Here is a 15,746-nt window from a genome sequence, read left to right on the forward strand (position 1 = left end):
CTACAAATGGAAATGGAGGGTATATGAAGGAGGGGATTTGATTTATAAACCAGATACATCAGGCTCATCTCTGGAGGAGAGATCACTGTAGAGACTGCCCCCACCCCACCCTGGAGGTTGCATGTGCTTCTCATCCTGCCAGTGCACTGCATTTCTTGTTTTGCGATTACTTTTGTCTGTTGTCCCTCTGTCCTCAAAGATGATCACCGCAACTATGGCCCGAGGTGGGATGCAAATAAGACCACGGTTCCCGCCTACCACAGCTGTATCTGCCACGCCTCCAAGCTCCATTCCTTTGGGCGGACAGCAAATGCCACAGGTATTTACTGAGTTGAAGCACGTCGTGTCAGGGATTACAAGGCATTCAGTACTTGGGTTGTATTAGTACTCGTCCTCAAACTAAGGGGCGTTCACTTTTATTTCCATCCATCTAGAAAGGGCAGAGAATATAGATGATTGCTGTTGGTCATTTAGGGTGTTGGGCCGTTGTTTATTTTTTTGGAGCAGACCCATCCAAAATGTATCTTATACTCTCTAATTGAAAGCTCTTTGAGAACCTGGGGGTATCAAAAGAAACATTGCTAAAATGGCGCACAGGTCTCATTGTAAGGTTTAAAACTTCCACGTTCATGTTTGGCTCATGTCTCAAATTAACAGAATTTTTGGTCTCTGCTTAATCTTTGTCCACATCACAAAACACTGCATGTTGAAGAGGGGCTTCAGGACTTGAGTAGTAGGATTCAAGTTCAGGACTGCAGTGAATGGGTTTAGCTGTGCTCAGAAGCTTGCTTGACACTTGCTTATTCTCTTGCATCAGTCCAACTAGAGTTAATGCCTCTTTCATGAACAGAAATTTGGATGATTTCAGTCTGGGTCAGTGTCCTGGCACCTAATACAGAAACAAGAAATGCTATTTAAAACAATCTGAACTAAAGAAAAAAAAGACATTTTAAAGTTTCCAGTAAAACTGCTGATTGCAAACAATCCATAATTGAAATAAGATGGTCATTTAGCAAATAGCATATGATCCTACCTCAAACAATTATGCTGAATTCCTCCACACGTGACTCCGACTTACCCCTTAATTCAGGAAGTTTTCTGAATTTTGCCTTTTCTCTTACAGTACAATGTAGGAGACAGTATAGGTTCTTTGTGGTCTTGCCTCAGTGAAAAGTATATCTAGGCAGACTGGTGCTGGCTGTTACCAAATTGCTGTTGGATAGGATCAGAATACCATAACTGCCTTAACAGACTAGGGCCACTGCTATCTTTTTCTCATGATTGTTTCTTATCCAGGGTAAATGCCATCTCAGGAGCAAGAGAGATGGAGCAGGGGGAGGGGGACTTTATAAATGAAACAGAGGAAGTGTTGAGTACTTATGTTGTTACCAGTATTGTTGCAGCAATAAGTCCCACACTAGCTATCTGAATTAGTTAGGAAATCATGCACTGCTCTGGTTTATAATTACTCACCCAGCCCTGCCTGAGTGCTGCTGATTTGACGTTATCTCATGTAGTTGCAGAAAGTGAGGGATCAGTTATTCCTGCTGTTCATCAAGTGTTTCAATAGGTCTTGTGCATAAAACCATCACCTCTAGAGTTGGTGCTAGCTAAACAATTCCAGCTTCTGTAGTGCTGTTTTCTGTTAATGGATGATAAAAAGTTGTTTCTCCCATCCTCCCAGTGTTTGCTTTTAAGTTTTCTTTGCTAGAAAATCCTGGAGCTCTGGCATGCCTGAGATCCATAAAATTCTAGCCCCCATTGCTGCTGAAGTGGTGGGCATAGATGGTACACCATACTACAGAAAAGGATTAACTAAGGTGGAACACACTACGGAAGGATGCAGTGGACTGGAGACACTGGTAGATGCATTCACTGCTGTTTTTGTGCTTGAAGCTGTATAGTTATTGACTGTTAGCTGGAATAAAACCAAGAACATTGCTGCTGCTATGTCAGTCAGTTTTTTGTTTCCCCCCACCACACCATTGGGATGTAACACTGAGATCATCCCTTAAAGCAAAATCAAAAAAGGAGGACGCTACTTGGTTAGTTCATCTACCCATGTTTTGACCCATAGTGCTAAAATTCCTTTGTTTTCTGGGTATTAACTCCTAATATTAATTGAGTGAATCTGTGCAAACTGCATCTAGTTGTGTATGACTGAAAATAATGGATAATTAGGAAAACAAAGACAGGAAGAGAGGAAGTATGTAATGTGACACAGGACATACTGAAATAGCTTTTGAAAGATGGTGAGATGAATCAGCCATAATTTAATAGTGATGGAAAGAATGTACTTGCCTGACTGGCGATTAGTAGCTCTGGGAGCAGCGTGTATTTTGTGTGCTGCTCTTGGTGCAGTTGATTTTAAAAAGTTAGGCTTGGATTTCAGATAAATTTGTTCCTGCTAGTCCCGTAGGTGTTTGGGCTCTGCTTTGGAGGAGTGCTTGAACAATATTGTTAGTTAAATGCATTACCCTTTCCTGGTCTTTGGATGTTTTGCTGCTGGGTCCAATCATAGGCAAAAAGAACTGTTTGATAATAACTGGTTATTGGTAGTCTGTAGAAATACATTCTCCTTAACCTCAGTATTTCAAGATGGTACCAAAGTTAAGAGTCTTGGAATTGCATTTTAAGAATGCCTTTTTGAAGAAAAGGCCTTGTGCAGACATGGTAGTTATGTAATATGTACTTTCCCTTTTTCTTGACTAGCATATACCTTTGTTGCCACAAGGTTTCAGTGTTTCTTCAAAAGAGTAGCTTCACCACTAGGATCTTGGTTAGAATGCAGCAGCAATATTGCTCACTGGGGGGGCCTTGTAGTCAACAGTTTTATAGTAATTGAGTTTGTTGATTAATTAGAACTGAGATTTTTTTCTAATTTTGAAAGTTATGCTTTTAGTCTTTATGACTGAGCAGCTACCAAGAATGAGCTGAATATAAACCATATTATTGGGTCTTCCTAATTGTAATGTGAGTGTTTCCATTCACCTATTTGGATTGACTGAAGTTTTGTGATAGAAATTAAAGTAAAAATCAGTTGTTTCCTATTTGAATAATACTTGGCTAATTGTTTGTGCCAAAAATAAAAGCTTAATATACTAATCCCAAGCTCTCTCTTGTATTTTTTAGTGTAAAAATTTCCAGCTTCCTTACAATAGCTAGCAGGCTCAGCTTCTACAATGCAGTTATAAATTGTTAGTATAAAAACCTCAAGCATGCTGGGAGTTAATAAGTAGAGTAAAACTGAATTTTAATATCAAAATAGCACCAAGGATCATGATCCAAGTGGGAATGTGAAAATCTGTCTGTCACTCACTTGGTGCTTCTGCAGAATTTTCATTCTGGCACAAAGCAGGCTGGCATGTAGACAAACTTGAGTCCAGAATACATAGGGCTTTGCTTCCTGGCTAAAGCATTAAAGCTGTAAATATTGCAATGTAAATGCTCACTGGAGTTTTCCTTTAGGCCTAAAGTGTTCTCGTTTCCTGGTGAGATTCCCTTTTAAAGGACTGACTTATTTCTGTAGCAGAAATGCGTTCACAGGAATGGCTTGTTTTTCCAGAAGAGTCTTTGGCAACCGATCATACTGCTCCTTCTGCTGTACCTCCTGAAGGTGTTTGGCTTTTACCAAGTAAGGATGCAGACTGATAAAGGAACCTGCTGTAGGTGAGGTCCAAGGGGTTTTCACCTGCCTCTTCATTGTCAACTCTCACTTCCCTGTGGTTGCAGTCTGCTTTTGTTTGCCATTAGTTTCTGCTCATTGTACTTCCATTCTTGCTACCAGGATCAGAAACTCATACTAGCCCTTCCTCCTGAGTGCAGCTCCTTGCCTGAAACTCAGCATTCCAAAGGTAGGTCCTAGGTTTATGTAGCATCATAATGTCCTACCCTCTGAGAATGTGGGGTAATTTTGGACTTGCTACAGACTTGATGGATGCAAGCATTATTGTGCATACCTAGAGTCCCATTGAGCTGGATTTCATTGAGCTAGTCTGAGTCAGTTATAAAGAGACGTGCAAAAATCAAGGTTCCCTCCGTTAAATTATATAATCTAATCCTAAAATTAATTGTAGGATGATGTATCAAAAGATATTGGCATCTAGGATGGCTTCTGGTGGGCAAAGATGCTGTAAGTGGCTACTTTGGTGCTGTCTTAGGAAAGAAAGTAGTGTGCATGCTTCAGCTCTGAGTGCTGGGGGTGGGCTGTAAGAGCATAGGTCTGCATCTAGTCTCCTGTGGCACTGTACTCGTGAATGTTCAGGGCTGCAGAAGGGATTTCTTTTAAATCTGCTTTTTGTGAAATCCTACTGCATATCCGACACTGAGCTACAACTTTGTCCAAGGGAACTTAGCAGGGAGAGCAAGCAAGTTTTAAAGGAGGGGCTCTACGCACGCACGCACACACACACACACACACACACACACACACACACACACACACACATATTCTCTCTCATATTCTCTCTCTCTCTCTCTGGGAATCAGAGCTATAAGAACTCACTCAGATTGTGCCTGTGTGTACACCACACTTTGTCCTTTCCTTTTCAACAACCTGCCTTATCTTATGTGCTTGGTAGGAGTGATAAACCAGAAGAAAGGATCTTGACAGGAAGGGAAAGGCTGGGAAATTAAATCTGGGGAAATCCTAGTGAAACATTCTTCCTGCCCAAAAGAGCAAGTTTAAATTTTTTGAAATAGTTTGGAAAGACAAACTTGAGACAGTTTAAAGGACTGGATTTTAGAAAGGCAGACTCATTCACCTTCTGAAAATTAAGCCCGTGAGGCCACCTGCCTTAGTTTGACATAAAAAATAAGAATAGATGCAGCCTTTGTTCGGGTTCAGCTCTTGATCATCTGCCAAGCTAAATTATTACAAATAAAATCACAAGCACTAGGGAGTATGGTTAGAGTGTTTATTTTGATTTCTTGTCCCTACCAGTCTTAGTACACACATAGGAGGCAGAGTTATACAGTCCCAAACCTTTATTCTTCAAGAGCTGCAAAGAGACAAACAGGCAAATGTTCCCCCTCACTTGAAAATGAGTGCACACTACCTCATTGTTTGTTTGGAGGAAAAGATGTAACATGTCTCAAGGAATCTCAGAAGAGATTGAAATAATAGCATGTTAAAAGTGCTAGTTGAGAGGATGGGAAAGTAGAAATGAGGCCACAGTATGTCATGTCGCCATTGATTTTAAGCTGTAGTCCACTGGGGGGTCAGCTAGTGTCTCTTAGTTCAGAGGCCTTAGGTTTTCATTTAACTAGGGATTGTTTAGGCTTCTTATTTTTTCTAGCCCAAGCTCCTCCAGTTCCACCTACTTTATCTTTTACCTTGAGTGGTTGTATTCTTCGTTAGCTGAGGGGGGTGGGGTGGTATTTCTCTGACCCCTTTCTTTATGAAGCATCATCTGTTGGAATGTAGTAAGCTTAAATTTGTTACTTTCTGGAAGTAGCACAAGGGGTAAAAGCTTTAAAAAAAAATGAAAGAAAGAAAAAAAAGGGGGGGCAAAGACAGCCAGTTAGTTCAGTGCTTTTCATACCCTTAAGACATGACATTTCAAGCAAAGCACACCGTGTGGCCCTGTGTGCATGTAGTAGATTCTCATGCTACTTATTTGCCTCACTGAATATCACGGTTTTTGGAAACATTGTGTTGGGTGATGAGTTAATAAGGAACAGCTGCCAATCTAAACAGCCCATGAAGTACCTGGGGTACATGGATTTTGTTGAGTTGTTCACTTGGAAATGTTTGAGACTTTTGGGATTTTTTGTTGGCTGCTAAAAAGGTCCCATTAGAAGATATCTGACAAGCCCAGGAGGTAGTGTGGTGTCAACATGCACTGTCTTTGCAATCTGGCAAATTTCATACCACAAGATTATAGAAATATGCTCTGGTCTTTCAATCTGTCAACTTTAATGTTATCACCTTCTAATTGCAAGATGAGGAATAAACTTTATTGTGCACAGAGTTTTCCTCTCATGAGGTTGTGGACTTGAAGTCCTTGGAGTTGCACAGAAGGGCCTCTCTCTCCCCCCCACTCCCTCTTCTGTCCCTTGGACATATGTTACCAACTCTGTTCTAAAGACTTAAAAACACTTTACCTTTTTCACCTAATCACTTAACAGAAAATATCTCTAGATTCCCCAGATGTCCAGAGTTGAATAATAGAGCAAACCATCTTGAGGTTTGTTCTCTGTACCTCTTTCCTTCACCATCAACCTAAAGAATAATTATTTTGTGCCATAGGTAAAAGTAAGAGAAGGATTGGAAGGTTGCAGTTCAGAAGCCAAAATGAAGACTGTACTGTTTTCACTGTGGTCATGAAGTCTCAAACCAGGACTGTCTGCTCCTTTCTGACCTATTTATTTTAGTTCTAATAAAGGAAATTGCTTGTGTGGAACACTTGATATTTGAATCTAAACCAGTTGGTTTGGGGAAGGAGGAGCTCAATCATGAAAACTGAAGTAATGCAAGTTTTGTGGGATTTTATTGCCACTTGTTAAATGTTTAGGCAAAACATTCCCGTCAGTCTTGAGGGAGAAATGAAAGATGTGGGTAGGGTTGTCCATTGTGGAGGAGCTCAGGAAACTAACATTTTCTGTTTTTTATAGGCCAGAAGATGACCTTCTCACCATAGCTTTTAGCTTTTTAGATAGTTTCCTATGATGAATACACTTTCTTTCTTGATCACATTCTTTCCCATTTCAGGTCAGCCAGAACAACATTACCATGATGTCATCCCCTTCACCTGTCCAGCAAGCTCAGACACCTCAGTCAATGCCACCACCTCCTCAGCCACAACCATCTCCACAGCCAGGGCAGCCAACTTCCCAGCCAAATTCAAATGTCAGGTGCGTCAGAACATGAACTCAGATTTTAGTGGTGGCTGGAGGCATTCTTGCCAGATTGTCATGGATATGAAGGGAAGTTGAAACAAAATCATCTCTAAGCTTTAATCTTGATTACTTCTAGAAGGGCTTAAGGGAGTTGAACTTTAGCAGTGTCCTCAGGGCTGAAGAAGGGCTGGGGAACCTTCTTCAGTAGTATATTTGGACAGTCATCTCAAGGAACCTGAAGAAGTCTTGCTCTTATTTTTGTTCTCTCTGCATTTACCTTCTGTGACTACTCTGATTTAGCTATACAATAAAAACTGTTATCTGGCATCCCCTGGGAATGGGGGATGCCGGATAACAAAATATGCTGGTTAATTGAGCGGCCCCTCCTGCTGCATCCCTCTGGCCCTCCTGCTGCATCACTGCCCCTCCTGTGGGCCCTGTGGGCCCCATGGGACAGGGAGGCGGGCCCCATACAGCCTGTTATGCCCCCGGGCCACGGGGGCTCGGCAGTGTAAGCTGCTTTGCCCTGGGCCATGGGGGCTCGAGAAACCGGAAGTGCCACGGTGGGCACTTCCAGTTTCACTTTTCCTTACAAGTCAGCATGCCAGTTAACAGAGCACGCCAACTTGTAAGGTGCCGGTTACCAGAGAGTTTACTGTATATAGATAACTTCCCCTTTTTAAATCCAAGGTTTCTGCTTAGCCAAAGAGAAGGGTACTAGCATGTTCCTTGGGTTGGAGGAGATCATAACAATAAGTAGAGACCCTTTTATAAATTTCAGTTGTCAAGGAGCTGTGAGTCTGCTACTCAAAAGTAAGAAAATGAATTGAGCTGCTTTGGAGCATTTTCACTGGATGCTGTAATCCAGGGATGTCAAACTTACAGGGTACTATCAAGCCACTGGAAGTTGGGGGTCTGGCCTACTGTAGAATCTAGGGGCTTCAGGCCTTGGTGGACATGGCAGTCATTGGCAGGAGGGCAATAAAGGGCAGATGTATCCCTGGTTGTCTTCTGGCTGCCTTGCCTGTGACCACTGCTGTTGCCTCAGCTCCTCAATTGCTGGGCCCTTGTTGTCCCATGCTGGAGCCATGGTTGCATGTCCCATGTCAGAGCTAGAGCTGCTGCCATGGCATGAGCATGCAGTTGTAGTGGCAGCTTTAGCTCTGGCACAGGTGGGAGCTAGAGTTGCTCTGGGTGCCCCAAGTTGAAGCTGGAGCTGCTGTTGCATGCCCCAGGCTGGATCAGGCCTGCAAGGAGCTAGCCAGTGGGGTTTTCAGAATTCTGTAGCAGTGATCAGTAAAACGCACATGCTCACAGGTTAGCCATATTCTCTGCTAGCTTCATACAAGCTGTTTTGTGTGCTTATTAAAGGTTGAATTGATTTCCTCCTCCCTTCCCCATTTTTCAGCTCTGGCCCTGCCCCATCTCCCAGCAGCTTCCTTCCCAGTCCCTCTCCACAACCCTCTCAGAGCCCAGCAGCTGCACGAACTCCACAGAATTTCAGTGTCCCGTCACCAGGCCCTTTGAACACTCCAGGTAATTTGGGGGATGTTGACAAGAATTGTACTGCAGACCACACTCCAGGATTGTATAGTTAATAACTGTGACAAGCACAAGGAAACCTGTGCTTTCATGATGTGTTCTCTGCTTTGAGCAGCTTTGCCGAGTGAGCAGTATTTCAGTGGTGCACTGGGCATGCACCAAGACTAATATTTTAGTCTCTCACTTGGTTTGGAATTGTCTCCCATATGATTTTTTGTCATTGAATTATCTGAAGAGTTGAGAAATGGGTGGCACCTATTTGATAAGTGGCTCTTGAGTTTCTTGCAGATTAAAATCTTTAGCAATGGCTCTTAAGCTATTATAATATAATTGCATTACGAGCAGCAGAGTCCTCCTGGACTTAATGGAAACTACACAGAACTTGGAGTTGGGATCACATTGAATCTGGTGTAACACTATTACATGATAGTGTCTGTAAAATGAAATGTACAGTAGTCTTCTTCCTACTAGTAACAAGACTGGCGTATTTACACCTCTTCAGGTCATGTAAAAGAAGGGTTCTGCATCATATACGAATTTACTTGCTGAATGGAAACAGCATGTTGAAAGTTGGATAAACATGAGTAAGTCTTAGGGAATATCCAGTAGTCTGTTTGGATATTTGCTAACTGATCAGAGGCCCGCACTAGCAAAACAACTGAATAGGGCTAAGGGTCTGGATTATGAAGGCTGAGAACTATGCCTATTTTTCCGTGTCCTCTCTGACATGGTAATGTTTAATCTTTTCTTTTTGCTTGTACAGGAAATCCAAATTCAGTCATGAGTCCTGCCAGCTCCAACCAGTCTGAGGAGCAGCAATACCTGGACAAACTCAAACAGCTGTCAAAGTATATTGAGCCACTCCGGAGGATGATCAATAAGATTGATAAAAATGAAGGTGTGGCCTCTTGTGATTTGCCATGCAGATATCCCATTCTGTCAGTAGTACATAGAAGAGAAAATGGTGCACTTCTGTTATGATCAGTTTGGGGGAGGACCAGGCCTATTCCAATAGCACAGGTTGAAACAGATATCACTTTCTCATAGTTGCAGTTTAAACTGTGAAGCGTGACAACTTTTCTTCATCAAATTCTCTTTCCTTCTGTTTTTCTTTACTGTATCTAATCTCTCCTTCGCAGGCTGTCTGATAAACGTTTTATGAGAAGAATGTTTATAAAGAGATGGAGAATCTCAGATCTTTGATGTTGTGTTTTCATTTTCCCAGCCTCCCTTAATTTTTTGCTAATGTCTGCATAGCTGGATGCTGTTTCTGCAGAAAATGCATTACTCACTAGTCGCTTTGATATTCTTTCAGATAGGAAAAAGGATCTGAGTAAAATGAAGAGCCTCTTGGATATCCTGACTGATCCTTCAAAAAGGTAACTTCTATTCCTATTTGGCTGTGTTAGTGTCTCTGCAAATCAACTGAATTTTTTCAAAACCCAAGATCAGGAGTATGCTAGAGCAGTGATTCTCACCTACAGTGCCGCAGCTTGAGATCTTTTCAAGTGTGCTGCAGGGTGCCATGCAATGTTTAGCACTGTTAGATGTACAGATACTATTCACAGAAATTTCAAATAGGAATCCGTAATGATACAAAATATTCTGACCCTACTGTGGTCTCAGTTCTTTGCAACAGAAAAATCAAACTTTTTTTCTGTAGTCAAAAAACAAGTAAAAAGTAAGAGTTGGCATTTTCCGAGGAGTTACTTGAGTCTAACAAGGTTGAGAACCACTGCGCTAGAGGAAGCTGAGAATGCAGGGTCTACCAGTGGGTTTCTGACTTAACTGGTGGAATAGAGTCTTGTGGATGCCTTTAGTCAGTCATCTTACAGCAACATAGTATATCCATAGAGCAGCATTAAGCTTGGAATCCCTTGTCTCTGTTTTGATTTTCCTTGTTTCTGCTAAAATCATTATTATTTTATAGGTCTGATTTATTTGTATGGTGAAAATCATAGAGGGTAAGAAGTATGAGAACTCCCCACCAATGGTTTCTTTATGAATGTACTATTTTATGTACTCCCAGCTTTTGTCTTGGAAGAAAGCTATACACAGCTTTGTGAAAAGTACTGCCAAAAATTTTTGTCTAAGGACCCAGCATTGGAACTTCCATACATGTACTGTAGTTCCATAGAAAGCTATGCACATTCGGTACAAATATAAACTTGTTCAGAAGCCAGATTATCTTTTGTTTAATACTCTATTAAAAACCTGTTTGGACCAATTGGAATGATGAAAGAGGTCCATTGGGTTAATTTGATTTTCCTGGAAAGCATCTCTCAAGCTTTTAGGTTGTGGCATTTAATTCTTATTCTCTATTCAAGTTTCCCCCTTAAAATACCCTTCAGAAAAAATGAAATTAATATTTTAGCATCTGGGCACCACCTTGTGATAGGACTTTTTATCTGCCAGAAGGTTAGGTTTGAAGCAAATAATCTTGCAATAGTAGTAATGCAAGACTCTGATTGTATAATCTCTACAGTTGACCAAGATGAGCATGTTGTGGGTAATGATTTTCTCTTCTGTAGATGCCCTCTGAAGACTTTACAGAAGTGTGAAATTGCATTGGAGAAGCTCAAGAATGACATGGCTGTGGTAAATGGTGGTGTTCACTTTCCCTTATGCAGGTGCTAGGCTGGCAGTAAATGCCAGAGAGGGCACCAGTTTGGCAAAACTATTTCTCATGTCTTATTTGTGTTCAGGACTATATTTGATAATGCTGAGCAAACAGAAAAGTGGGCCATTCAGAATGACTTATCCTTGTGCATAACTCCTAAAAATTACTCTTCTTACTTAACCATCAAGTACTCTCGCTTTATGGAAACTCTTCAAGAGAAGCTTGTTCTGGTTTTAGGATTTTGTTTACTGTATGTGACCAGAGCAATATGGGCTTGAACGCATTGCATTCTTTTAACAAACTAGAAGGACGATTATTTTCCTGACAGTTTGCAGAATGAATAGTAAGGGCTAAAAATAGTGTGTGACTGACAGATACAGTAAGAGGTGCTTCTTTGTGTCTTAGCCCACACCACCACCCCCTCCGGTGCCTCCCACCAAACAGCAGTACTTGTGCCAGCCTCTCTTGGATGCTGTCTTGGCAAACATCCGTTCACCAGTCTTCAACCATTCCCTCTATCGTACCTTTATGCCAGCTATGACTGCAATCCATGGCCCACCAATCACGTATGTATTGTTACACAGCTGTCTGTATGATGCTGATTATTGAAGTGACATTGCTCATTTGGGTGAACTGCTGGGAGGACAGGTGGGATAGATATGGATATATATGTAGTGTGCTGTGCTTTTCCTTTTCACCTGTAAAGTATCTCAGAAATCAGCTTAGTTTAAAAAATGTGGAGTTGGCATAAGAATCATGTTCACTCAGTCCTTTCTTGGATGTATTTTTGCACAGGGCCCCTGTGGCTTCCCCTCGAAAGCGTAAATATGAAGAGGATGAAAGACAGACCATACCAAATGTATTACAAGGGGAAGTTGCAAGATTAAATCCTAAATTCCTGGTGAATTTGGATCCTTCCCATTGCAGTAATAATGGAACAGTTCATCTCATTTGCAAGTTAGGTAAGCAAAAAGAAATTGAAGGCTCTGTTTTAAAGAAGTGTGTTTGTTTTTAGGATTGTAAAGAGGTCTTGGTCACACACAATCAAGAACATGGGCAACTTGTAATTTTAGCAAGGCTCTTTATATCCTTGACAGGTTATGGCAATGCAAAACTTTGACTGTCTGCACAGGCTTGTTCAGGAGCAGTCTCAGGTCGTATACCAGATCCACTTAAATCTTTTCTTTGTAGTTCCAGAAGCAATTTTTTCCTTAGAACCTGAGGTCCCCCTTTGCCATGATTCCTGACACCAAAAAAGGCAGCATTTTAAACCAGTCACTGATTATGATGTGGCTTTTGTAAGCTGAAATCTTGGCAGATTTCTTCACCTTGTGCATTGGTCTCCCTTAGACTGAGAACCAAGCAAAAGTCTCTAGATAATCTGAATTCTTGTCAGTTTGAAGTGGCCTGTGTATGAACATAATTATGTTTTTGTTCTTGTATATCAAAAAGCTTGCTGAGTTAATACAGGAGAAATTAATTGGATTTGTATAATTGTTGCCACAGTGGCAGAACTCCAAGTGTGAAATATTACAATATTCAGTTGCATAATTGGTTCTCTTCATTTGTGCAGCAGTCTGCACCTGTCTATTGCACCAGTGCAGGCTGGTCATCAAACTGATCAGCTTATGCTAGAAAAGGACGTAGTGCTGACAAGTCCTGATCCTCAGCTTTACTGTTCCCTGTTGTTTGAAAATGATTTAACTCCATGCATTAACAAAACAAAAAGTCAGGACTAGTGAAACAGGATTTTCTTGTGATTGCCTTGAAAATTTTTTCAACCTGCACTAGAAGTTCTTTTGGTAAAAAGTATAATTTAGCCCTTGAATCTGTTCTCTCAACTGAATAAGCATAGAGTGGAATCTCACATGAACTTTGTTTAGCTGTGGAGAGACACAAATTGGATTCATTTTAGTATTTACCAGCAAACATGGGAGTGGTATGGTACCAACATAGAAGTAGTATAAAAAGTGCCTAGACATCTCAAGTTCCAGAAAAAGGTGGAGATTGGTAAGATGTCCATATGTGAAACGTAGAGGTGGGCATTTCAAGTTGATTCTGGTAAGTAAAGACAATTTTTACAGTGAAAAATGAGATTTTTCTCAACAAAAACAAAAACAGACAGCCTAGTTCCTTTTGCAGAAATGATGCTGGGATCGACAGGGAAGGATTTGGGAATAGTTTTGAATAGCATAAAAAGGAGGACTCCACACAAGTCATGCTTTGATGTTCTGATGGGGGAATGTTTGAATTCTAGATGACAAGAACCTTCCAAATGTCCCACCGCTGCAGCTCAGTGTTCCAGCAGATTATCCAGATCAGAGCCCTCTGTGGATAGACAATCCTCGACAGTATGGTATGGGAATGTTGGGATGGTAGTACTTTAAAAAAAAAAAAAAAAAAAAAAGGGTGGGGGGTGGTGTAGGGAAGGAAATCTTTAACATTTGACTATTCATTTTTGTTGCAGTTGTTTATCTGGGCTGTCTCCTTTTTCTTTTCCAGCAGCCAATCCCTTTTTGCAGTCAGTGTATCGGTACATGACATCAAAACTGTTGCAACTTCCAGACAAACATTCAGTCACAGCCCTCTTAAACACCTGGGCGCAGAGTATCCGTCAAGCCTGTCTCTCTGCTGCATAACATCTCCCGCTCCAGAAATCACAAAGCAAAGAAATTGGGTCTCAATGGCTGGCCTCTCACATGCCACTGAAAAATCACAGGCATTTGGGGAGGAAATTTCAGAAGAAAGAAGCCTTATGTTGTTTTGTTTCTAGGTTTTGGGTTCAGTAGAGAACCTGGTGTTAGATTTAGCTTTCATGCTTTTATCTTCTGCCTTTGTGAACTTTGCCAGCATTTTCACATATACAGAACATGTATATACTGTTCTTGATGTATTAGGAGGAGGTTTTATTGTCTTCTTAGAGAAGAAATTATTTGTAGACTTCCATCAGGGAGTCTGAATGATGTAGAAGGGAGAGGGGAGAATGTCCTAATTTTGCTTCAGACTTTGCCCAATGCCAGTATTTCTTTTTACACTGTATGTTGTATGACATGAAGTTGCCCCAGGAATAAAAATTTGCTGCAGCTAGAATGTGCTCACAAGCTACCATATGGCTGCAGGAGTCTGTTGCCTGGCAACTTTGTTCAGAGATGGTAGAAATGCGGGCCTTTTAGGACATCCCTCAGCTATATGAGATAAATCTGAATAATTACATTTTAGGAAGGAAACCAAACTTAGGAAAAATTATTTTATAGCTTATTATAAACACTACTTTGTATGAACGGTTGGTTAGCATGGACCATGCATTTCTCACTCGTAGAGGTGGGATGATCTGAAGGAGAGGTATTCATGTACACACTGATGCCTTTCCCAAAAAAATTGGCAGGAGAGAGAAAAAACAGTTAAATAGTGCTGCAAATGAATCCAAAAGGTTGCAGCTATGTATCTGCATTTCTTTGCCATGGGAATTGAATATTACCTGGCATTTGTCTCTTAGGCGTTTGGCTCCTCTTGAGATTGGTGCAGCTCTTTGAAGTGCTTGTATTTTCTTCTCATCTATTTGTTTAAAAAACTGAATGCAGCTTAGGTCTAGGACTGACAACTGATCTCGCATGCTTCAGGCACTGAGGGGCACCCAGGTGTTCATCATATGCTCTGCTGTGGGTAATGCAAGTGAAACCCTGGTTCAATATACAGTGTGATTACATTTCATTTTCCCCATCTTTGTGGGAAAGAGTTAATTCCTGAATGCAAGGAAACTTCAGTGTCTCAAGTGTTCCCATCACACCCTGTTATATTTCCCAGTATTGTGCAACAGTCCCTGAAGAGTAGCTGGACCCTCTTAAAGTAGTGTCAGGGAATTGCTGTGGCCTCTGTGATTATATGTGGTGTCATCAGTTTTAGGATGTTTTTAAACGTGGGTACTTAGCAAGCACTAATTGAGGCAACGGAATGGTATCTGTTTTGTACATGAACTAATGCATTATCTGCCTTTGTTTTATTGTAATAAATTTATTATTATTCCTGTGTTTTACATTAATATTATACTTTTTTCCGCCTTTGCCATTTCACCCTTAATCATTAGGCACCAGCTCTGTAGCATCGATGGGGTTGGGATTACTTTGCTTATCGTAGACTAAGTTGATATTCCTATACCTCTAAACCCTGGGGAGAGGAGGTGGCTCTCCCTTCCTTGCTGCAGGATAACAGCCAAGTTCATCATTCGCTGCAGGATAGGTTTAAGAGCTGAAGAAGGGAAATGCTATCTACAGGCAAAACACTCTCAATTTACATCTAACCCATACGGCCAATAACTCAATACTGTCAGACAGCTGTCTACATAAACTGAATTACTAGCCTGAGTCCATTTTTAATGCACCTGTGTTCATCTCATGAAAGCTGCTTTGCATATAAGTTTTCCTCATGCACTGTCTAGTCATATGACAAAAACAAGGTGTTTGGAGACATTCACTTTTAGATATTTTGAAGGTAATGCTAGAGTGATGGTCCAGGAATTATGCAGGATGCAAGTATCTCTTTGGATGATCCCTTTTTTATTGAACCAGCTGCATAGCTGAGATATAGTTAGACAGCTTAAGAATGCAAGACATTCTTCTTCAAAGTCTTGCATTCAAAAACTTACCTAACACTATCCCCAATTTGCATTTTGTCAAATAAAAGGTATCCAAAGAAATCCTTGCCTCAGAAACTCTGAAGGGGAATGTATCACAATAGCATTGATGAT

The 15,746-nt window shown here is 41.0% G+C and overlaps 1 protein-coding gene across 3 annotated transcripts in view; it reads left to right on the forward strand.

Annotated features, from left to right (window-relative positions):
- The window catches only part of MED15 (mediator complex subunit 15), a 40,365-nt gene extending 25,330 nt beyond the window's left edge, over positions 1-15,035 (forward strand). Inside the window, exons 9-18 of one of the 3 annotated variants that reach the window (XM_059713511.1) lie at positions 200-319; positions 6,713-6,855; positions 8,249-8,376; positions 9,146-9,280; positions 9,698-9,761; positions 10,914-10,980; positions 11,408-11,568; positions 11,798-11,964; positions 13,260-13,358; positions 13,508-15,035. In XM_059713511.1, the coding sequence (XP_059569494.1) occupies positions 200-319; positions 6,713-6,855; positions 8,249-8,376; positions 9,146-9,280; positions 9,698-9,761; positions 10,914-10,980; positions 11,408-11,568; positions 11,798-11,964; positions 13,260-13,358; positions 13,508-13,641 (1,218 nt within the window). In that variant the 3' untranslated portion in view covers positions 13,642-15,035. Of the gene's footprint in view, positions 1-199; positions 320-6,712; positions 6,856-8,248; positions 8,377-9,145; positions 9,281-9,697; positions 9,762-10,913; positions 10,981-11,407; positions 11,569-11,797; positions 11,965-13,259; positions 13,359-13,504 lie in introns of all 3 variants that reach the window. The other 2 variants (XM_059713510.1, XM_059713512.1) reach the window with 2 other exon arrangements.
- Positions 15,036-15,746: the final 711 nt, after the last annotated feature.

Source organism: Alligator mississippiensis, chromosome 10 (assembly GCF_030867095.1).
Source record: "Alligator mississippiensis isolate rAllMis1 chromosome 10, rAllMis1, whole genome shotgun sequence".
NCBI classification, from domain to species: Eukaryota; Metazoa; Chordata; order Crocodylia; family Alligatoridae; genus Alligator; species Alligator mississippiensis.